This window comes from Pungitius pungitius, chromosome 7 (genome assembly GCF_949316345.1).
Source record: "Pungitius pungitius chromosome 7, fPunPun2.1, whole genome shotgun sequence".
In the NCBI taxonomy this organism is placed as follows: Eukaryota; Metazoa; Chordata; class Actinopteri; order Perciformes; family Gasterosteidae; genus Pungitius; species Pungitius pungitius.
In genome coordinates, this window is record NC_084906.1 from 4,391,448 (window position 1) to 4,414,658 (window position 23,211).

At 44.2% G+C, this 23,211-nt stretch overlaps 1 protein-coding gene across 1 annotated transcript in view; it reads left to right on the forward strand.

The window, feature by feature from the left end:
- The window catches only part of LOC119216375 (carboxyl-terminal PDZ ligand of neuronal nitric oxide synthase protein-like), a 73,307-nt gene extending 52,810 nt beyond the window's left edge, over positions 1-20,497 (forward strand). The window contains exons 7-10 of the mRNA XM_037469129.2: positions 2,752-2,966; positions 12,843-13,004; positions 18,791-18,956; positions 19,839-20,497. Of these exons, the coding sequence (XP_037325026.2) occupies positions 2,752-2,966; positions 12,843-13,004; positions 18,791-18,956; positions 19,839-20,428 (1,133 nt within the window). The 3' untranslated portion in view covers positions 20,429-20,497. The remainder of the gene's footprint in view (positions 1-2,751; positions 2,967-12,842; positions 13,005-18,790; positions 18,957-19,838) is intronic.
- The last annotated feature ends 2,714 nt before the right edge of the window (positions 20,498-23,211 follow it).

Genomic DNA, 23,211 nt, shown 5'->3' on the forward strand with positions numbered 1-23,211 from the left:
TTAAGAGTTAAGATTCATCATCTTTGAAACTTGTAACAATACAAGGTTTTTATGTTTTCCTAACTTTGCAACCTTCCCTGATAAATTACCCTGCAGCAGAAGAACAATGTGATCAATTAACCACTGTTGCCTGCCAATCGGAATAACACAGATCTTGATCTATACTGTCTGGCTATCAATATAGCTGCAGGATGACAGCCTTAACCGTTGCTTAAATGGATGTCCTTTTCCTGCAAGGAAATAAACACATGTTAGTACAATATAATTATCTTTGTCCAAAAAATGGTGGCCTGACAGAAATGAACAGTGTCCATTGTCTGGAAGCTCTGAGGCAGTGCCCCATACAACCACTTTGTACTTCTATGTCACAAGGTTTTCAGATCTCAGAAATTTCTTTGAGTCATCACCAATAAATCTGAGGGGCCGAAGCAATACAATAAAACTATGTCGTAGCAAGCTTTAGTTTCCCTTTAAAGAATATGAGGCAGGGCTGTAGGGGGGTTTTGAAGAGAAGGCAGAGAGGAAGGTGCAGCGAGGATCCATTCACTCCCAACGTGAAGAAAGACCGGACAGACAAACCAGGAAGAAATGGTTCTATTATCTCGTGGAATAAAGCTCGCCTCCAAGGCCAAACAGAAGGGTGAAGCTGATGTTGACAGCACATTCAGTCGTGTGCACAAAAGGCTAGACGGCTCTCCCACAGGCAGAAGTTCTCTGATACACACACACACACACAAACTACACACGCGCGGTGGTGCAGACACTTTGCTGCCTCCTCTGCGCCCGAGTTGGTGAGCAGGAGAGGGCATTGCTGGAATGAACGTCACGGATGAGTCAACCCAAAGAAAGAAGGCACCACGCAGAAACCCCCGGTGGGCTGAGCTGCTTTCATCCTCTGCCTCGTGCCTGGACAGGACGGTCCTCCCTGCAGCCCGGGGACACGTGGCTCCGAGAGGACACGCGTGGGGATTTGGCAGCAGGAGGATTCCACTTTCAGAGCTCTTTCACACCCTCGTTGCACTCATTACATCAGCCGACCCCCCCCCGTCCCCCCCGGCCCCTCCAGCCAGCAGAGACCCGCTCCCTTTCACATGCTGATAGTACCGGAAGTCACCCACGCGCTGTAACTGTACGTCCATAATGGAAGGACCACGGCACGCATACAAACTCGCAGTCATGCGGTGTAAAGCAACACAACGCACAGCCAATGCGCTTATCTGGAGACCTAATTATCCTGGCAGTGAAAGTAGAGGGGATAGAAGAGTGTGGAGATGGCAGGATTAGCGGGGCAGAGACATGGAGGACACTGTGGATAGCGGAGGAGTAGAAGAAGAAGAAGAAGAGATGGACGTGAGAGCAATGTGGAGCTGGGGATCATTGAGGACGAGACGGCAAGATCAAACGTGGAGGCTAATTGGGTTTCTGCCAAGTACCAGCCCCTCGTATGCAGACGGGTCAGTGATGGAGCATCGGCCAGCTCCAACAACCTAAATAATAAAACAAAACAATGCTCATTAACCAAAGGATATAAACAATATACAGGTCTAGGCGGATGCCAGATAACCACAAAGTCATTCTCCTTTCTCTTATTTTTTTCTGTCACCCCAATATTTTAAATAAAGGCAAAGAATATAATTCATAAAAGGCCAATCTGGTGATGCTCCAATAACGTCAACAACCTTTAAATGGAGCAAGACACAGAGGGCAGGAGGAAGGACAGGACAGCTCTGCTGATGGAGGCCAGGTGGAGAGGAGGAGGAGGAGGAGGAGGAGCAGTGGTAATGGATAAAGAGGTGGGAGTAGTGCCGCTGGCAGCCGGTCGCCAACCACAAGGTTTAAAAGTGGTTGGAGGACGCTGCAGCACGAGTGGCAATAAAAGAGAAGGACAGGACGGGAAAGGGGCATGTGAGGGAAAGATGTAGCAGCGAAGGCAGAAATGTCCATTGAATACTCCATCAGATCTGGGAGGAGTAAATCTGGAACGAAGTGGTCCACTTTGAGCCTTTCTTTCTTTGAGCAGTTTTTCTAGATATGTTTCTTTGCCAGGTAGCAATATTCCCAGTGGCTCCAAGTGAAATCTTATATTTATAAAATAGCAAAGTTGGCAGGAGTTCTATCTAGGGGACTCTTGTCAATTATTATGCTTGAGAAACAAAAAAAGCCTGATAAATACACCACTGGCACCCACAATTCCCCCGTTATTCAGTTTACTTTGATGATACACAACCTCAGGCTTTATAGTCAGAGTGGAGGCTCCAACTGTGACGACCAGCATTGCAGTTGTTTTCCGCCAAATCGCCCGGTGAAATGTAAAAAATGTAAAACATTCAACAAAATTGACTGCTGAAAGCAAAGACAGTCTTAAGATTCTGAGGAGCTTTTCAGCATCCCAGAAATAGGTTTTTGTGTTGAATTTGTTGCCATATTTCTAATTATTTTATTCGATGAAATGTGTTTGAGAGAATTCTTTTGACATGTTACTAAGTATTAATCTGTTAAAATTCGTTGCTGCTTTTGTCTGTGTTTGACTGAACTGAATTGGACAGTTTCCTTTCCCCAAGATGTTGGAGTCTGCATTAGTTTTTAGGCAATATTGTTGATCCTCATTGTTAAAGTTGAACCAATAATAATCAGGCCTCACTGATATTCAAGCATATAAGCATGCACAGAGCAAGCTGTTTCTTACCGTGTCCATGTGTGCCCACCCATGTGTGCGTGTGACCATACTCGTGCTCACATGTGTGCGTGAAGGCGTGCGTGCTCATCCGCCTGTATGTGTGTGCACCTTCCTCGGCTCAGCTCGAGAGCTGAGTGGCGCGGAGAAGACGCCGACCGTCTCCGAGGAGACGGATATCGACGCGGAGGACGCGAGCCACGAGTCTGCGGCGGAGATGAACCCGGACAGAGGCGTGACGGATCTGGACGCCACGGCCAAGCCCCCCGACCCCAACCACGAGGAGAGCAAGGTAAAGCGTCCAACTCCTTCAAATCGCCTGGTGGTGTAGTCGCCGTTGACCACGGATGTCTGCAGAGCACAACACAATAGGGACATATTCAGTGTTGAATAATATGGAAACCTGTTCAAATCCTTTTAGAAATTGCTTTTGCAGATAATACGCATCGGAGCTCTATCAATTACACAAAAGAGTGCATTGGTTCTTACATTTCAAAGCATCATCTGTGTTATTCATATTTAAACTGTGTCGTGTGGGGTTTTGTCCCAGCATCTGTAGTTCGAAGATGAAAATCATCTCAAGTTTGGCAGTGAGACTGGAAGCTCTGGTTTCTACTATACAGGTGAAACTCAAAAAATGACTTTCAGTAATTCAACTTAAAAGGTGAAACTAATATATTATAGAGACTCATTACACGCAAAGTGAGATATTTCAAGCCTTAATTTGATATAATAATTTCTAGCTATAGCTATTATATAGCTATATATATATATATAATTAGTTTCACCTTTTTAAGTTGAATTACTGAAAGTAATGAGCTTTTGCACGATATTCAAATTTTTCGAGTTTCACCTGTACCTTTAAGAAGGCAACGATTATAACAGCAACCCATATCACACTAGAATAATGATTTATAATAATAATAATGATACACTTTTTAAAACCCAGGCAAGAGAATAATTTGTAATTAGCAAATGAATATTTTTTGGTTTGACTGGCTGATGACCTGTAAATCAGGTTGAGGCTTGGCTAAGTCTTTCATACCAGAGATATTGAGTGACCATGGACTCCATTCCATTGATTTCAGTGTTCTTTAGAGTGTAAGCTAACTTTCCACCAGCACATGTTTCATTCGACGCCAGCAAACGGGAGAGTGGTTTAGAACAGAAAGGTCCACACAAGGACGGCCATAAAAAAAGTGTCTGGCCATTAACACGGAGAGTCGGTCCACGTTGAGGCCCGGAAACCTGGCAGGAAATCAAATATCTGTTCTGTAGCTCCAGATCAGGCCGACCCCGAGTGTAACGGAGGATAACCAAAGTCTACACAAGCTCCATTGTTCCTTTAGGCTTTCTCATCCACAAGATTACCTTGAAGCCATTAATGAAAAGTCACGTTGATTTACCTATACATATACCTATACATCTACCTGTATCAACCACCGGTTAAATATGAGCGTAGAAATAGAACTTTGTTCTTAATCAGAAGCTGTCGGCAGTACATTGAGCTGCAGTGGGCAGTGGCTGTTGTTCACTAGCATTTACAGTAGTAGGCAGGGCGGGGGGGTAATTGAGTTTTAGATCGAGGTGGCTGTCGGAGGACGAAGCGGCGTGATGAGAGGCGGCGTGATGAGAGGCGGCGTCGCTCTTTGCCTTTCAGACCCTGGGCACCGCGTCTATCCGGCTACAATGGTGTATACTAATTATATCTATTATGTTTTTCCTTTGTATTACATCCCATCACATGACTTGGCTGACTGAGGTAGTGGAAAAAAATAGAGGATTGTCAGTTGTTTTGTACCCTACAAATTGGGAATTTAAACGGGATTGTTTTTTTGTTTTTTTGCAACACCTTCCTAAATTAACAATCCATCTAGAAACATGATTGCAATTTCACATTTCAAGATGAAGCATTATCAAGACAGCCGCATCTAATTTAGTTTTAACCTTTCTGAAAAAGATAATTTGACAACGACCTTCCACAACATTTGGCTCTTTTCTGCAGAGGAACGGAGGTTCTGTCTCGGGTCACATTTGGTAGAAAATGGGTATGAATAGGGGATGACATCATACAGTTTTTGGCTCAACACCCCAAGTTTTAATAAAGGGGTTTTATCTTTTAATCAAAAATGGTGAAATGAATCGTTAGAGTGAAGCTGTAGCCTGAAAAGTTGGCGTATGATTGTAAGTTTATTGTTACATCCCCTCTCAAGAGCAGACGTCACAAAATGTTCCCCACCAACAACAGAAAGCATGGAATCCAGCAAAGAGAAGCTCGTCCAAACAAGTGTCCTCACTGCCACAGAGCCAGTTACACAGTGGCCTTTTGCATCTCGTTGTTTATCGGAGTTTTTCCCCCCAAATATTCCCATTTTCAGGAAGCGCTCTGACGTGTAGTTAACTCTGAGTAATTAGGTAGTCCCTGAGGCCATCTGGCAGGCGACTACTAAAAGCGACACTAAATAGTTTATTGAACTTCTACCAGCACCCTAAGGAGAAGGTTACACATGTCACCCTGAGGCTACAAGCTAATTGAAACAAACCCGTCAAGTCACCAGGCAGAGACTCACCAGAGACTTAGAGAGCCATTTTGGGTCCTAACTCGGAGTCACAAGCCAAGCTCTTCCGCTCCTTCCAACATTCCACACGTCCCATTACCGCTTGAGTTGTATGACCTTTTTATTTTTTATTACCACCCCGTGATTGAAAGCAACACGGCGTGAAATCACTGAAACAACGAGCTCTCGGCAATGACCTCCATTCCCAGGTCATTGGAGGAAGTGTGTGTGTGTGTGTGTGTGTGTCTGCGCATGTGTGCGAGCCCGTTTGGGCTGCTACTCGTGCACATATGACAACTGTATTATCTTCGGCATATTTTGATTTGACACATTTATCACTCTTGTCAGCGTGACAGATGAAATGTGCAGGGATGGGTGGAGGAACGTAACATTAATTAAGCCGTGCGTGCCTTTACGGTAGTGACGCACTTTTACGACCCAACCGTGTGTGCGTGTGTGTGATTCACTGCAGGGTTCCCCTGGAAGCTCATGAAAGAGAAATCCGCCAGAGAGTGTTCAAGTTCATTATTTTCCTGTCTGCTCCCGTTAGACTGACAAATCCCCCCCGGCGCCTACGTTGAAACCATCAACCCTACCTTGGGCTTTGTGTCCACAAGGTCCAGTCAAGACGTTGGGTTTTCAGAGGCTCGCCTCCAGTATCAGGGGACAAGAAGGTTTCAGAGTGCAGCCACAATGCAGATGGTGAAGGCACAGGTCCCAGTTGAGAGATGAGTGCATTTCAGTCATTTCAAGAGAGCTGCACATGTTTTGTCTGAACGGCGGAGAGAAGGGGAATCAGTGTGGGCCTGTTGGCTTTAAAGTCAGACTCTACGAGGCAGATGAAGGTCTTGCCTCTGGCCTACTTTCAGTTGCTGCCATGCAGGTGTAAACACTCTGATCCACGAGTGTTGCGCTACAGGCGATTGTTCACTGTGAGCACTCTCTCTCCCTTTCTTTCTTTTTTTTTTTTTGCCCCACAATTTGTGTGCCTTAATTGTTTTGGACTATCACGACACGGACGGATTAGTGAGCAGGCCGACTGGCTGAAGCACTAGAGGCCCCTGTTTGAAGTGACTGTTCACATTTATTGTTGGAGGCTCAATGCCCTTTAAAGCTAGCGTTGTTAAGTTAACTACATTATCGGGCCAAATTGTAAAAGGTGTTCCTGGGTAAGTGGTTTCCAAACCACTCCAAAGTATATATACACTCACCGGCCACTTTATTAGGTACACCTGTCCAACTGCTCGTTAACACTTAATTTCTAAGCAGCCAATCACATGGCGGCAACTCAGTGCATTTAGGCATGTAGACATTGTCAAGACAATCTCCTGCAGTTCAAACCGAGCATCAGTATGGGGAAGAAAGGTGATTTGAGTGACTTTGAACGTGGCATGATTGTTGGTGCCAGAAGGGCTGGTCTGAGTATTTCAGAAACTGCTAATCTACTGGGATTTTCACGCACAACCATCTCTAGGGTTTACAGAGAATGGTCCGAAAAAGAAAAAACATCCAGTGAGCGGCAGTTCTGTGGGCGGAAATGCCTTGTTGATGCCAGAGGTCAGAGGAGAATGGCCAGACTGGTTCGAGCTGATAGAAGGGCAACAGTGACTCAAATAACCACCCGTTACAACCAAGGTGGGCATAAGAGCATCTCTGAACGCACAGTACGTCGAACTTTGAGGCAGATGGGCTACAGCAGCAGAAGACCACACCGGGTGCCACTCCTTTCAGCTAAGAACAGGAAACTGAGGCTACAATTTGCACAAGCTCATCGAAATTGGACAATAGAAGATTGGAAAAACGTTGCCTGGTCTGATGAGTCTCGATTTCTGCTGCGACATTCGGATGGTAGGGTCAGAATTTGGCGTCTACAACATGAAAGCATGGATCCATCCTGCCTTGTATCAACGGTTCAGGCTGGTGGTGGTGGTGTCATGGTGTGGGGAATATTTTCTTGGCACTCTTTGGGCCCCTTGGTACCAATTGAGCATCGTTGCAACGCCACAGCCTACCTGAGTATTGTTGCTGACCATGTCCATCCCTTTATGACCACAATGTACCCAACTTCTGATGGCTACTTTCAGCAGGATAAAGCGCCATGTCATAAAGCTGGAATCATCTCAGACTGGTTTCTTGAACATGACAATGAGTTTGCTGTACTCAAATGGCCTCCACAATCACCAGATCTCAATCCAATAGAGCATCTTTGGGATGTGGTGGAACGGGAGATTCGCATCATGGATGTGCAGCCGACAAATCTGCGGCAACTGTGTGATGCCATCATGTCAATATGGACCAAACTCCCTGAGGAATGCTTCCAGCACCTTGTTGAATCTATGCCACGAAGAATTGAGGCAGTTCTGAAGGCAAAAGGGGGTCCAACCCGTTATTAGCATGGGGTACCTAATAAAGTGGCCGGTGAGTGTATATTTACCAGAATTTGAAAATGAAGCTCATGAGGCAAAGCAAACCTCAGTTATGTTACACGGCTGCTAGCTAAATCTATCCAGTATTTGCTTCTGAAAACCCCAAATAAATCTTTCTAACAATTAAATTCACTAAATTGAGTGTTAGTCATTTAAAAGACTATTCAGCCGATTCAGGTTAACATGCATGAATGTAAAATGTGTCACTTAATAATCAATTAATAATTGAATAATTTTTATGTCAGATGTCCGAAGCCCTCGGTATCAATAAAATACGTTGAATAAATATAGAATAAGTAGAGCAGCTGTCCTCTGCTTGGAGGTAGAGCCTTCAGCTTGGTGGGTCATATTTGGTATAATATATGGGAGGAAGAGTGCAGTGAGGATATGGGTAAGTCATAGCCTTTATCATAAAATATTCAAGTTCGGATGGAGATTTTCAACCTTTTAGTATTTTAGTAACATGTCACTGAAGGCAATGTGAGGGAGGGAATTATTTCCTCATGTCTTGCCGTATTCAGAGGGGAGCTGTCTCGTCCCCCTCCGATGTGTCATTCATGGTTTGATCATTCAGGGTCTCTAAAACGCTGCCGTGTTCCCATTTTTAGTCCCACTTCCGACCAGACTTTTGTATTTTGAGGTAAAATAATCACTCCGGTCGGGTTCATTCTTGTTTTAAAGCTGATTGCGATGGTGCTCGCACAGAGTGTGGTTTTTAGTATGAAATGAAGAAATAAGTCAAATGTGTTGATCGTGTTAATAAATGCATTTTTTTGTGCTACTAAATGTTTTCTTTTATATAATCAGCTTACTTACTTGGATTCATGCGAATAATACCAATAGTTGAACAGTTGATTGATGTGCAAACAGACACCTGACCTCTCTAAATCCTGGCGACGTACTGCATCACCAGAAATCAGCTCCCACAACACGAGCACAGTGCCCCACTAAGTATTAGTCCCTGTTATCCAGTGAGAATATAATCCTCTCACACGTGTGATTACTCACCCGGCTTCAGGGCAAAGGGATGATGACATGAAGGACTTGTGTAGGACGGCGGTCTGAGGTGAAAAGGAGGAAAATGGAGCTAAATATGAAGGTGGAAATCTCCGTTTGCCAGTGTGTGAGACTTGTAAATGGATGTGTTGAAACACATTACGCAGCCATCCGTCTAGAAGAGATGCAGCGGTGCCAGGAACATCAGCATTAAGACATTCGGCGCTTTCCTGTGAAGCAGGAGACATCTTTTGTGGAAAGTATTTTCTTATATTATAACCAGGAAGAACATTGTGGAAAACCCATTTCTGAAAGTAAAATGATCTTGATGGTATTATTTTTAATATATTGTAGGACAATTTCAACAAAGCCGATTCTCACTTTGAGGGTTGCACAGCCTCCTCTAGAGTCTCTTTCTATTCCCCATCTGTTCTACCCACAGCCCACAGCGACATCCACTTAACACACACACATAGGTTTTCTTTCTAGTCCTTTTTGTGGTTTTCATGAATTTCAACCCTTGTTTCCTGAGGCTGATTTGACGGGTTATTCTCTGGCTCAAATAATCCGACCCACCTTTCCTTCCACATTGTACGTTGTTTCTCCCCTCTCTCTCTCCTCCTCACTCGATGCCTCTATCACTTGACTTTTCTCTCCATTAGGCCGCATTTTGTGCTGACATTTAATATCTTTTGCCAGGAATGCTTTCGGCGCAGTTTCTCATGGAAGATTCATGCAATCATGTGACTCTCCATTTTCCTCCCCTGAAACTCAGTTACAAAAAATCATCAAAACGGTTGTTAAGCGCTATACAAGGAGAGTTCAAGATCCTGGAAAACAGAGGGACGAAAAGGCCAATACGATCTAACCAATTGCACAATCACAAATGTGGGTTTACAGTTTTTAATGCAGGAAGACAGCAGGTTTTCTTCGTAATCAAAGAAGAATAAAATGATAAATTATATAAATAACTAGTGTTGCAGCACCAATGCTCCACTGCAGGGCGGCACTCCAGAGGTTGGCTATACATTTTTGATACAGGATTATACATCTGTTTAATTTTACCTCAGCGGAATTTGTTACTTCGTAAAATAATTTGCCTTCTTTGAAGATACTCTGCTGCATAATGAGTTTGTATTTAAAAATGTAGATCTGTGACTTGTACGTTCCTGGTTCTGTCATTTCAGTCCAGATCCATGCAGGAACTCGATAGGTGGCGCGTGCTTCTGGATCAGTGCTGATTAAAACCTTCCAATGCTAGCTCACCCCCGACTCAACCCAGAGTAGCGTGACCCGGCCCTCACATGAGTTTCACTGATCACTGTCCTGATCCACTGGGCTCTGTTGTTTCTCCATCCTCGCTGCTATTACGCCTTCTATTACTCCATGATTTAGACATCATTTAAGACGAAGAGCGGGGGCTCGTATTACATGCAGAGCCAAAATAGAGTCTTCTCCCAGGGTTTTTCTTGAGGGCCCCTTGATAAAGTTGTAATGTACGCTCAGGCTGTCAGCAGAGAAAGATGCCAGACCACGAAGAACCTCTGGCTCTTTTAGTGTGTGTGTGTGTGTGTTCGGAGGGGTGTAGGGCCTGGGGGTGGGGGTGTGGACGATCAGTTTGACGGATAGAAAGCACCTTGTTTAATCACAGCTGGAGGCTCAGAAATGGTGACATCCTTCATTCTCGCCTCGCCCCGTTCTGTCCCTCAATAAGCGCAGGCGGAGGCTAAAAGACTCCAGCTGCCTACTGAGAGCCTGCATCAGCGCGTGCACGTGTGGGAATTAGATGTTAATAGCGATGGTCTCCCTGCGGCGGGCCTGACGCGAGCGGTTATCACGGCGTATTTCAGTGGTCAGCAGTTTGTTCCCCACCTCCGTTTGCATGTGCCATGCTGCCGTCTTCTGGGATTGGGTTCGACTGGGGCAAACGAGTTTAGAGGCTAAAACGATGCTTGAGTCTCAACACATTGCTTTCTCAGTGTTCACGGTGCATCAGTGCTGCTGTCCAGCCCTCCGTCGTCTCACTTAGTTCACCCAGTCCTCTCTCCCACGAGACATGCCATGATTGATCTCCTGGTGGACAGCTTCTCATGTTCTTCGCCTGCGGTCCCTTTCTAGCGCAGTCAGCTGTTTTTTTAAGGAGCCACTCTGGGTTATTGGGTAGTTTTTGAGAATAATTTGCCATCCAATCTTCTTAGCTGTTTGGGCTCATGTATTTCCTGACGGTGATTGGCATTTTAAAGGTACAAGTGACATGTTTCAACATAAACATGATTTTTCCATTACCATGGCGTTTTTGGGATGCTTAATATACATATGGCAGCTTTGTTTATAAACCAATATTCCTTCTCTGATTAGCTGTGGGTAGGTTTTACTGTTTCTACACCTCTGCGCTGTGTCCCTCCATTGGAATCAAAAAGTTTAACAAAATGGCGAGTTTCATTATCATAATGTCAGTTGGACGCCATGGAGTTGAATGAGAAAATGTGTCCAAACGTTTAAACGACAAAGGTCGTGAGAACTAGAGGGATGTGGAAGGTGCTGCACGGCTGCATGGGTTCCACCATGGGATTCTTCTCTAGTGTCTTGTCCCGCGGCTGTTGACAGTCTGTTTGAGTTTCTATGATTGAGAAAAGTTTCTTTGTCCACTGTGCGTGAAAGCCTAACGTGTCGTAATTGCTCCTCTGTCAGTTTGACGGTTGAGTCGTCTTGCACTCACCCAGGATCCCCCGTTTGTGTGACAACGCGCCGTTTGACATCCTTTCCTCTGCAGGCGGAGTGACGCTTCAGGTGTCTGCTAGTAGCTCCCACCAAAGGACGTGAATTATTTTCTTTTATTATTTGACCCCAGACAAATGATTTCAATCACTAACACACACACAGCCTTCTGTCTTGCTATAAATTATGTGATGGCATGTCTACTTTGATAATTACCACTCATTACCTAAGAGATTCAGCTCAGACAGGCCATCGGTCATATTCCTCTCATGGTTTGTGTGTGTGTGTGTGTGTGTGTGAGTCACCAGAAGGTTTGACACACTGTGTGTATTGCCATGGGTTCCTGAAGGCGGGTTAATGTTAGTTTTAATCCGACCTGTTTGCCTGCCATCACTTGGAAGCACCTCGCGTCGCCCATTGAGGACGTGACAGTGGTGGCCATGAGACAAACTGTGGCTTTGGATCCGAGGTGGCGCTCGCGCACTACGTACGTTGGAAAGCCGTGCGCACTTCCTTTCCCTAGAGTCTTTTTTTTCTGCCACACATCGTCAGTGTGTTTTAATTGTTTCTGGTTGAGTAGGAAAAAAAAGATGTAAATCCTTGGGATGAACATCATAGCGTTTGAAATCCTGTCGCCTAAACCTCCTCGGAAAGAGGAATTGAGTTCATTGTAGGAAAGCTTTTTATTTTGTTTACCTTTTGTTGTTTGTTTTTTACCTCCTATCCGACGGGCCCTAATGGCAACATGTTTTCACTGAACAATCGCAATTATCTGACTTTCCACTTTGGAGCAACAGGTTCCTCCCCACTTTCAGTTGTTGCTATTTGGGATTTCATCAAACGGTGCTGCTGCTTTATTTTAGCTGCGATGTGATTAATGCGCCATCTGCAATTTCTGCATTACAACCTTTAGTCTGGTCTGGTTGAATGTTAATAAGAGGCTCCACGTGTGACTACTACCCAGGGCCGTGAAATCAGGAGGATGTTCGATGGCGCTAGATGGAGAACATCCGAGTCCCAGAGCTCATTATTGTTGAAGCGTCTCAGAGCGAATGATCCGGATGTTTCAGCAACTAATCAGCACTGCATTTCATATTCTGATTCTTGTTTTGATGATGACTTGTTCTCTAAGGTATTATATTGATTCTATGCATGTCCAGATTAAATTGACTTCAGTCCTTTTCTCATTTCCCATGTGCATTTGCAGCCTCAAACTTTTTTGCAAATTCAAATGATGAAGACTGAGGAAAGCAGTTTTAATTAACGTGCTTAAATGAGACCCTTATGATTAGGAGTTTCTAAAATATGGGAAGAAAGTTAAAAACAAAATGCTGGATTCATTGTATTAAATATACATTGTTTTACAATAATGTTTTGAAAAAGGGTTTTTTTGGGGGGGGGGGGGGATACATATTTTCGTAACTCTAAGTCACTTAATATTGTCTGTCTCTGTCGTCTCCCTGGTTTCAGGCTTCAGAGGAGGCCTCTCTGCTGATTGCCAGCCCCAGGATGCTGCTGCCTCCATCAGGCACGCTAGCACCAGGCGCCCCCCTGTCTGTGCACCACCAGATCCAGCTGCTCCAACAGCAGCTCCAGCAGCAGCAGCAGCAGACACACGTGGCTGTGGCACAGGTACGTCCTTCCACATACACACCTACCACCCGTACTATTCTAGTATTCTATGGCAGAAACAAGTACCCTGTTTAACAAGTATGGGGCCAATGAGTTAAGACATTTTTTACTGTTTACTGTCCCACTTGGCTTTCTCAGTGTCAAATACCCCTGATTGATAATCAATTGGCAGTCTGATTCCACGAACCAATGTTAGAGTGAACATGGTACATCCAAACAATATGTAACAACATGTTTAATCCAAAATAGTTAAATAGACAAGATTATTTTATTAGTGTATTATGATTATAATAATTCAACGAAACCTAGATTCAAATGTAGTTACAAACAGTCTTCATGTTGGGAAGCAAGTTGGCAAAGAAAATGATCTCAATCATCTGGATGGTGCTCACACATCCTGCTTTGCAATGGCGTGTCCTGTATGGTTTCTGCTTGACCTACTAAATAATGGTACAGGAAACACTGCAGTAGTTCATTTTAATTTTATACTCGTTACGTTCGATGCAAACCATTACTCCCCAAGGCTGGTTGCGGCCACTTGGAGTCTATCCTTGCAAATTAAATCTTGATATCTTCATTTTAATACCTAAATAAGCCTTTGTGGAACCACACTGCCTGATGAAAAGAACCGTGTGACAGTTGGAAACCACTCAGGGACTATTTGACAGAGTGAAGGAGATCAACACCTACCTGCAGTGCAATCTGGATTTCAACAGAGAACTTGTGCACACAGCATTGGACATCAATCACACAGCTGGAGTGGCTGCATTCGGAGAAGTAACTAAAGCGGCAATGGCTTCAGGCTGGATCAAAACCCGCACACACACACACACACACACACACACACACTGCTTCCAAAAGGCCTTGAGAATTGAAACTGTAATTGAACACGCTGTCTGCTGCATGCATGCACACTCGCACAAACACAATCCCGACCCACATTGTGTCTGAGTGTTGATTTCTGATGTTTAGAGAGACGGACACAGCGGGCCCCCCTGACTGAACCGGGTCACTTTACAACGGGCCGAGTGCTACGTCTAAATTACTTTCCATTGACTTCTCACTTTGATCTGATCGTTCAGTTGGAATCTTTTTAGAATTTAAATTTAAATTATTTTTGCCTTCTAATGTGTTAATAAAACACAATATTTTAAAACGTCACCGTGGGCTCTGGGAAGCTTCTAATTTCCAAATTAAAACAAGGGAATAGTAAAAGGAAAAATGAGAAATCATCAGTTGCATGAAGTATTTTTAAATAATGTGTTTTTTTTGAACTGCACTAAAATATAGTTTGACACTTTTTTTTCCAGTCAATTTGAATTAAATCAAACAAAAATTATTTAAAGACCCTTTATTGACTGCAATTAGACGGCAGCTGCAGTTTGGGCTCTGACGTGGTGCATGCCCACATCAGGTCAGACACACATTTTGTGTGGAAAGGGAGGAGCTTACTGAAGGTCAATCACCAGGCAGTAAATTCTGCTCAAATAACAATTAGAATGATCTGTAAAAAGTTTTTCTGGATTCAGATGCCAAATGCACATTGTGGCTGAAGAGCGGGGAAGAGATGCCCTACTTGGCTGTCACAATATGAAAAATATGTGCCTGCACAGCGAAGACTTTGTTTTCCCCCCCAAAAAGAAAAGATCTCCCTTGTGTCGTTGCCTCAGTTTCACACGAGTCTAGAAGATGCCGTCGTTCTGTTTTCACTTTTCTCTGTGAGTAGTCAAGCTATTTGTTTCACAGCATTGAGAAGTATCCAACTTTTAGGTCAAGTTAAAGGCAGACATTAGTCAAATGTACCTATTTGTAATTTGTATTTCTGTTTTTCACATCAATCATAAAGCAGATTAATCAATGACGATAATCATTTTCCATTTGGGGCCAGTTCTCTTGAGCTGTCTTGTGAATTCAGCTGAACAAAGCCACGTCAAAATGGAAGAAAATACTCTAAAGGGGTGATTATTTTCACCCTTGCCTTGTGCTGATGAAAGTGCCGGTAACTCTGTGACCCGACCAGGAAACGTAGTGTGAAAATATTCACTCTGAGCAGAGGTCCCAGCAAATGGAGGCAGATTAGCGAGCTAATCACAGCCCACTGTGGGAAGAGTGGAAGGGGAGAAGTGTAATGGAGTCAGGAAGAGAGGGAACACGTGGCCCACCTGTTTCAGGGTGGAGGTCACTGCAGATGCTGCTCCGTCACGGCCAAATACAATTTCCTGCCTCTCTCCCGACGCCCCGTCCTCCGCCTCCTTCCAGCTTTCTCACCAATCTTTCCTTCGGCACTTCCTCCCTCCCGTTCCTCACCTCTTTAAATGATCTTATACCACTGTCTAACAATGTTTTCTCCATCTTGTGTTGTTTTCTTATTTTTCCCCACTTACCTACGTGTTTTTTTTTCTTGTTTTCTCTTTTCATTTATTGATCTCTGCTTCATTTCTCCTGCCACAACCTATATATCTCTGCTCAGAAAACAGTGCCTCCTCATCCTCCCCATGGTTTCATAGACCTTCTGCTTCTCTCTCTCTGAATCAAGCACTCCAGCGCTATCGTACGCTCAGAAGTGCAAGTGCATGTCTAATGGTTTCCTTATCATTGCAACAGTCAAACGATCCAGTTCAAACTCTGATGCTAATCCTGTTTGGAGAGCACATGCTCGGCAACCCAGGGCCCCAATCCCCTTATGCTACACTGTTTTTCAGTCTGGTCTCAAAGGGAAACGGTATAATTTAAACAACCCTGTCATCCATTTTTGTATGACATCTGTAATTTTCGGTGTAGCGTATGCTGTGCCAAACTCACAATTTACAGCTTGACTCCAGTGGTTGTTGCTTAAATCACAGGGAGGCTCTAGGGAATGTTGTTTGTATTTTCAAATCAGTGATGCGTTTTTCATTTTAGGGAAGAGAGGATATCCAACCGTTATGAGAGAAGCTGATGACGATGCAAATTGGCCTTGGGCACTTTTGTTTTAAAATCCAAACTAACTAAAGTGTTGACATACAGTATACCTCTATGGGGTTGCATATGGGCATGTTCAAAGAATATATTTTGTTCAACTGGGATCAGCTGAGGTCAAGAGTCTCCCCCAGACAAGCCTAATAGATACCTTTTAATGAATATTTGTTTAATTAGGTGTTTTAATTAAGATACAGACATTCATAGGACCTTGGCTTGGCGTGCTTTGTCCACACGTTTATCCATGAGATTGTTACCTGGGATTGCAACTTGGTGAGAGACATTCGACATGGACAGCATCAGGACAATGTGAGCAAATCCTCCGTGTGAACCAGGCCGGAGTGACTGATGCCCCATTAGAGGTGTCAGCAGGGCAGCTCCGGATGGGGTCCTGTCACTCGTAAATTACACCTCCGAAGTCATCGTCTTTACAAACTCTTTGGATGGAGGCCTTGGGACAGTTTAGACTCTTTGTATTCTTCCGCCGCACCGGCTCACTATTCTTTTTTTCTTTTTTGAAGGCTGAAACATGTTTTAAAAATGATTAAAAGACAATAAGCAAACAGGCAATGAAGGAGAAGAGGGAACATTTATTGAGTCAATGGTGTAATAAATAAATAAATAAAACTAAGAGGTCATTCTCCATAAAATTACTTTATTTTTACTCAGTTTTATAATACTGATAATGAATTTTCTTGCACAATTTTTGAGTCTTAAAAAAAATAATTAAAGCTTTGTCCTTAATATAAATAAGGAATAAATAGAAATTGAACTGATGACTAGTATTTATAGATATTTGATTCCATGTTACAGATAAATGCTAAATAAATGATTCAAATTCATATATATATATATATATATATAACCAAATACTAAATTAGAATTGGTTAATAGATGATTATACTAAATGATCAGGTACTGAAAGCAGAAGCATCAGGCTCAGCAATAACATTCAGGGAGATTCATTTTGTACGATATGTACCAGAAGGACAACATTGTGTTCTACTACACAATGCAACAGCAACACACACTATTGGGTAATGAAAAAATAAAACGGTCAAGTAAACATCTCAGATCTTCAGAGAGCTGAACCACTTTCTGCTGCGTTTCAAATGCCAATTAGTTTGTTTTTTGTAGTTTTTCCTTTTTATTTGTGTCCCCAATGACGTCAGGAGCAGAACGGGTTTCCACATCAAGCTGAAATGAGAAAACCAGGCCGTGTTTACGAGTGTCGCCCCGTGATTCATGGCGCTTCACACCCGCTGCCTGTTCTGGCGCTCTCTGATTAAGCTATTGATGCGCTCACAGCCGAGTAGCACGGGTTCACTGACGAGCCATGAGACCAAGTAAGAGAGGTTTGAGATGTTAACAGTAAGACGCACTTCAACATCCAAGTGGCGTTTTGACAACATTGGCTCCTCTGGCGCCTCTTCGCCTGTTAACTGCTGAGATTCCGGGGTTGAGCTTTTACTAAAGCATTGAGAGCCGCGCGGGCCCCTCCTGTCATTAGTGTGTGGGCTCCTTCTGGGCCGCTCTCTGCTATTCAAAAATGTCTCCTTTCATATCGTCGACAGCGAGGGGATATGTGAACTAGGATAAATGATTCCGAATGTGAGCCTTCAGTTTGGAATTCAAACCGTCCCTGCTTTGATCTTGCGGACCGCGGCAGACCGAGGCGCTGTGGTTACACGGGGATCAGAGCCGCCACCAGAGCTCCGTTTCGCCTGTTACACAAACGTACGAAGCCACAGAAATAATAAACAGCTTAAATCTTACCAATCGTGTTTCATTCAGGACCTTGGAGGCTGTGCTCAAAACCAAAGATCGCTTTAGAGATCGCTCACTTGCAAACAAAAAAATGCATTTGCACGTTTAAATAAGAGAATCCTGATCCAAATGAACGATTGCAACGGTTATTATTCACACATAAGAAGTATAAAGTAGTCCTAGTGGCCTGCAGAATGGTTGTAATTCATTGATCATCAAAATATTCATTATTTTCTCCTTCTGTGTTTTTCTATCTACAAATGTTTCTTTAATTAGTTACCACGCAGTCAGAATGCAGTGTGACTGATCGATCCACACAAACCCTCCCACCTCACTTCCTGCTAGTAGTTACAAGGTGGAGGACTAAATAATAAATGATCATGTTTTATTTAATAAGAGAGTACTAATTTAACGAAGCTATATCTATGTGAATGTCTCTCCCATATCTGATGGATGGTTTTGTCAGTAATACTCAGCCCTTGTGTTCACATATTGGTGTCATCATCTCCAAAGTTGTTGCCTGTAATCTAAAGGCTGATTCTTCTTCATCATCTCAGCTCATCTGAATCTTTGGAAGCGCTTTCGTCATACTGCTGAATGACCGAGCACCTTACATTTAGAAAAGATTCAATCTGCTTCCGGGGGGGGGGGGGGATTATATCTTCAGAAGACTGAAAAAAAAAAAATCTCATCGTTATGCAACACACCAGTAAGTGGCGGCTCAGGATGATGACTTCTAACACTGTCCACATGTCCATGTGCTGCCCACAATGCAGCATCTTAATTGAAAGTTTGTCGTACAGGATTAAATAAACCCGCTCAACAAAAGCTTGGTAGACACTCCGTTGGTTGTTGCTTTCCTTGTTCACTCATTCCTGCTCACACGGACGGGCCTGTTTGGTTTGAAGGGTCAGCAGTGTGTGGGGTAATGTACAACGAGAGTTGAAAGTAGTGCTGATTAACCTTTTGGAGACGCTTGTCTGCACTGAGCATCTGTTCAAGTCCTCGTCCTGTCTTCCCCCCCTAAATGCGTCCATCTCGACCCGCCTCCCCCTGTGCAGGTTCACCTGTTGAAGGACCAGCTGAGTGCGGAGGCCACGGCGCGGCTGGAGGCCCAGGCCCGAGTCCACCAGCTGCTGCTGCAGAACAAGGACCTGCTGCAGCACATCTCGCTGCTAGTCAAACAGATTCAGGAGCTGGAGCTCAAGATGTCTGGAGGAAACTCCAGTAAGTGGATCCCAGCACAGATCACGTTTGGTGGCTACAACTGTTTTGTGCTGAAAGGCAGCTATTTACTTACCGTTTAGAATGTGTCTGTTAACCGTGTTATGAAAGCAATAAAGCACTTTATCTCCAATAATGTTCAGGTTTGAGGGTGGGCCTGTTACATTATTGGACTTAAAGTACAGCCTCTTACCTTATTGCTTGAATATAGTTTTGACTTCATGTTTTCATTCTTCACTCATATGTATGTTTTAGTATTAAATTTTTTGGTTGCAGTGTTTATATTTTCAGATCTTTACGTTTCAAATCTTTTGGATGGCATTTTTTCACATTGAAACTGCTGCTGATTTGACCAAAGCCGACTGCAGATACAGAGGAAACGTACACAAAGGGTTATTTGTGAAGTTTCTATTGATCTGTTTTATCGATGCCGTCACTGATTTTTGATTACGACTTCCATCCTCCATGATGTCCAATTGTCAATGTTTCATAGATGAGTTCCTTTAACGTATCCTTCTCTCAGCTTGAGCTGCAGGTCTCTTCTGCTTCCTTGAAGGAAACCCAACGTTTCACTGAGGCGCTTTGAAGATGATGAAATGCTTTGAAACAAGTTTTTTCTTTTCTTGCTTATCCAATACAAAATTGATTTATTGGTAACTGAGTGACGGATTTTGTTAGTTTGTAAGTAAACACTTTCCAGCACAATTCAGATATCTATATCACAAACATTGTTCTCCTGTCATGATCCAAGAGGCTCTGATGAATTTAAACATGTCACGGTGGAACATTTGAATTTAAAATGAAATATGATGTGTCCTTTATTCCTTGTTTCTCCCTTCCTCTGCTCATTCATCACTCTTCCTTCTCCTCTCTCCCTCCCTGCAGTGGGATCTCAGGACAGTCTGCTGGAGATCACCTTCCGATCTACCGTTCCTCCAGTCATCTGCGACCCCACGACGCCCAAACCGGACGCGTCCGCCCCCCACCTGCCCGCGCTGGGCTCCGCCGACGGGACCGGGAGCGCCTTCTCGTCTTCCAATGGGAGCCTGGGAAGCCCCCTAGGTAGGGACAAGTGTCTCCTCAAACTGGAGTGTTTCCGTTTCCTCCCGGGGCCGCCGCGTCCTCCGCTCGCCTCCCCTCCCCCGCCGCACGTGGCCGACCGGCCCGAGAGCGAGGGCCAGGAGGGGCCCGAGGCGCCGGGGGGGCTGTCGTGGCCTGTCGACGGCAAATCGCTGAGCTGCCTGGACTTTGCCGCGAGGTTCCGCGAGTCGGGCATCGCCTCGGAGTACGAGTCCAACACGGACGACAGCGACGACAATGAGGAGGAGGGGGAGGAGGAGGAGGAGGAGGAGGGGGAGGGGGATGAGGGGATGGAGATCTTTGGCTGGGGGAGGGACGAGGAGACACTGAGGCTGCTTAACGTTCTCAACAGACAGGAAACTCCCGACTGCCTGGGAGATGAAATAGCGGTGTAACGCACCAACCTGCTCCCCTCGAGAATCAACAGCCCGCATGTGTTCATTCACACAAAGTAGCCTGTAGGAACCACCTACAGGTATAGCTGCCAGCCGGCTATACACATACCAGGTGTAACAAAGAGACTCTCACCCAGCAAAGGGAAGAGAAGCTCAATTACACATTTATTCATTCATTTCTAACTCTGCATAAGTTGCTTTAAGAACACGCCCCTCCCGCTTTTGGGTCTGTTTTGACGTAGTTCTCATCCAAAACTATATATCTTATGTATCAAGTCATTTATTTACCATTATCACTACTTTGTATTACGTAGATCCACAGCTGTGGATCAGCGCTCAGCTTCAGTTTAACCAGTTTGAACATGAAGCGGTGAGGATCCATGTGAATGTACGAGTCTAATCTCTAATTCTTTTGAAATCTTGTGTCCTTCATTTGCCTTTGTCTTTTCGTCTCCTTTTTGCACGCACATAGCTCAAATCCGTACATATCACACACGCACACACGCACACACTCCTCCCAGCTCTTTGTTGCTGAATTCCGATTGGAGTCCTGTCACAAAATCACTGAGTTTGTCTTCAGAGTCTTTCCTCGTTTCACCAAACCAGATGAAGTTGTGAGTGCGTCTGTCTTTGTCGTGGAGATGTGAGCATGGAATTGGTTCGGGGGTTGGGGGGGGGGGGCTGTCACTTTGTGAGGGTTGGCAGCGTGGCTGTCGGGGACAAGGCGTCAGGGTTTGGGACTGTGGAGACCGATGAGCTCGTGTCCTTACTGGAGAGAACAGTGACTCTTCTGATGGACACCAGCCAGATCTGCCAAGGAACTTACTTTATTTCTGCCTCTGTTTAGAGAGAAGTCCTTTATTCAGCTCATAATGATTATTATTCAAAGACTATTTTTAGACAATGATGTGTATGTGTACTGTGTGTACAGACTTTGTGTGTGTGTTGAACTGCTCGGCCCCCGTTTGGTCTCCTCACAGTTCTTGGTAGTCAGAGCATGTTTGCGCTCTCTTCACTTGTCTACACATTCTTTCCCCCCCCCCCCCCCCCGCTTTTTGATTCATGTAAAGCCAGGATTAGTCGGACCTCGAGAAATGCTGTTTGTTTCTTTTATTCATCCCGTAAACAAAAAGATGACAGCCCAAAGTGTTGAAAGCCGGCTGTGTGCGCGGCATAAAAGCACAATGTAGTCTTAACGTGTTCACTTTGTTTCACGTGGAAAGCCACAGGGTTTTTCTCTCTGTGTTCTGTTGTATCAAAGCCCTCCTGTCAAATGGGGCGAAAGGTGATGCTGCACACGTCTGAGGGGGAATCGGGCTTTGGCTTCAGCCCTGACCGGATCAGTCCAGTTGTGTGAGTCACAAACTTTTACTAAAGGATAAGGGAGGTTCAATCGGAGATGTTATTTCTCTGAAAGTTTGTTTGGGGGAAAAATGACTTCTTGACTTAATCAGTGTCCCTCGAGTGTGTTGGAGTCTGCGATTCAATCAAAACCACAAATGCACAAAGCTGCTCCGTGAATTAACAAGCAGCCACCGTCCCAAAAAAAAGAGTGGGGGAGACTCCAAGCACCTCCCAGAAATGTAAAATTGTATGTTTATGACAGAAATAACAGGAAATGAGGGGGTAGGTGGATGATGATGGACAAGCAATGGACCTTCATGGACATCATGGTTTGTGGCCCACTCGGGTGACCGATTGTTCCACTTGGGATGTCTTCTTTTCAGAAACCATCCCAAACGCACCCAGACCCCCCCCAACCCACATTTATAAGCACCACACGATGGGATTTCTCTTTCTGACGCCATCCGTCAGCGCCGGTCGGTTCCTCTGAAGTGCTCGCTTCTCTGTGATGAGCGGAAACGCTGATCACAGATCAGACGTGTGTGTCAGTTCATAAGGCTGTTCCCTGTGTTTGACACACTCTGCTCCACGTTCTCTTGTCTCATTATCTGACTTTTTCATTCTCCCGTTTCATTTTCTGTTCTGTTCTTTGCTGTGACATGACAATTTTAACTATTACTGAAACTCTCGTAACACAAATGTTTGTCAGACACACCATCGGGGCTCAAATAATCTCCAACCAGCAGCCAAATTCTATAAATGCCATTTAAATCCTATTGCAGCAAGTGGTGCAATCAACCTGAGATAATCTGATCATTTCAAATTGAATTAAATAGCCATTGAAATTACCCCCCAAAAATACAATCTGAGCTGTTGCAATAAATCACCAGTTAAACACATCTTCACACGGATGTTACATAATTTAATAAAGGTGACCCCCCCCCCCCATCTCATGATGCAATAATTGCATTTTATCAAAGAAGGTTTCTCATTATCAAATAAGAAATTACTTTAATATCAAACTCAATCTCATTTTGGATTGATGCAGAGAGATTGCCTGGAGACAAGGGCGTGTCTGGGGAACAGGTATAATTAAGTTATTACATGAATGCTCGTTTGGCACAGTTTTTATTTGTAATGCGCTCATCTCTCAAATTTATAACAGACGACACACAGAACCAAACACAAAATAACGACTTGTCACAGAGGTATTTTTTAGCATTTTTAGATTTGTACAAACCCAAATCGTCAATCATCAAACTATTTCCACACACCAGATAATATATATCATTTTCAATACGTATGCAGTTAATGTAGAAGCGATTATCTCCTGTGGTACTTTTTGTGATTGCATTGAAGAGATACATAAAAAAGACTTAACAGCTATTCGGAATGGAGACTATTCAGCTGCCATTCTATAAACCTTTGTGTTCGTACTT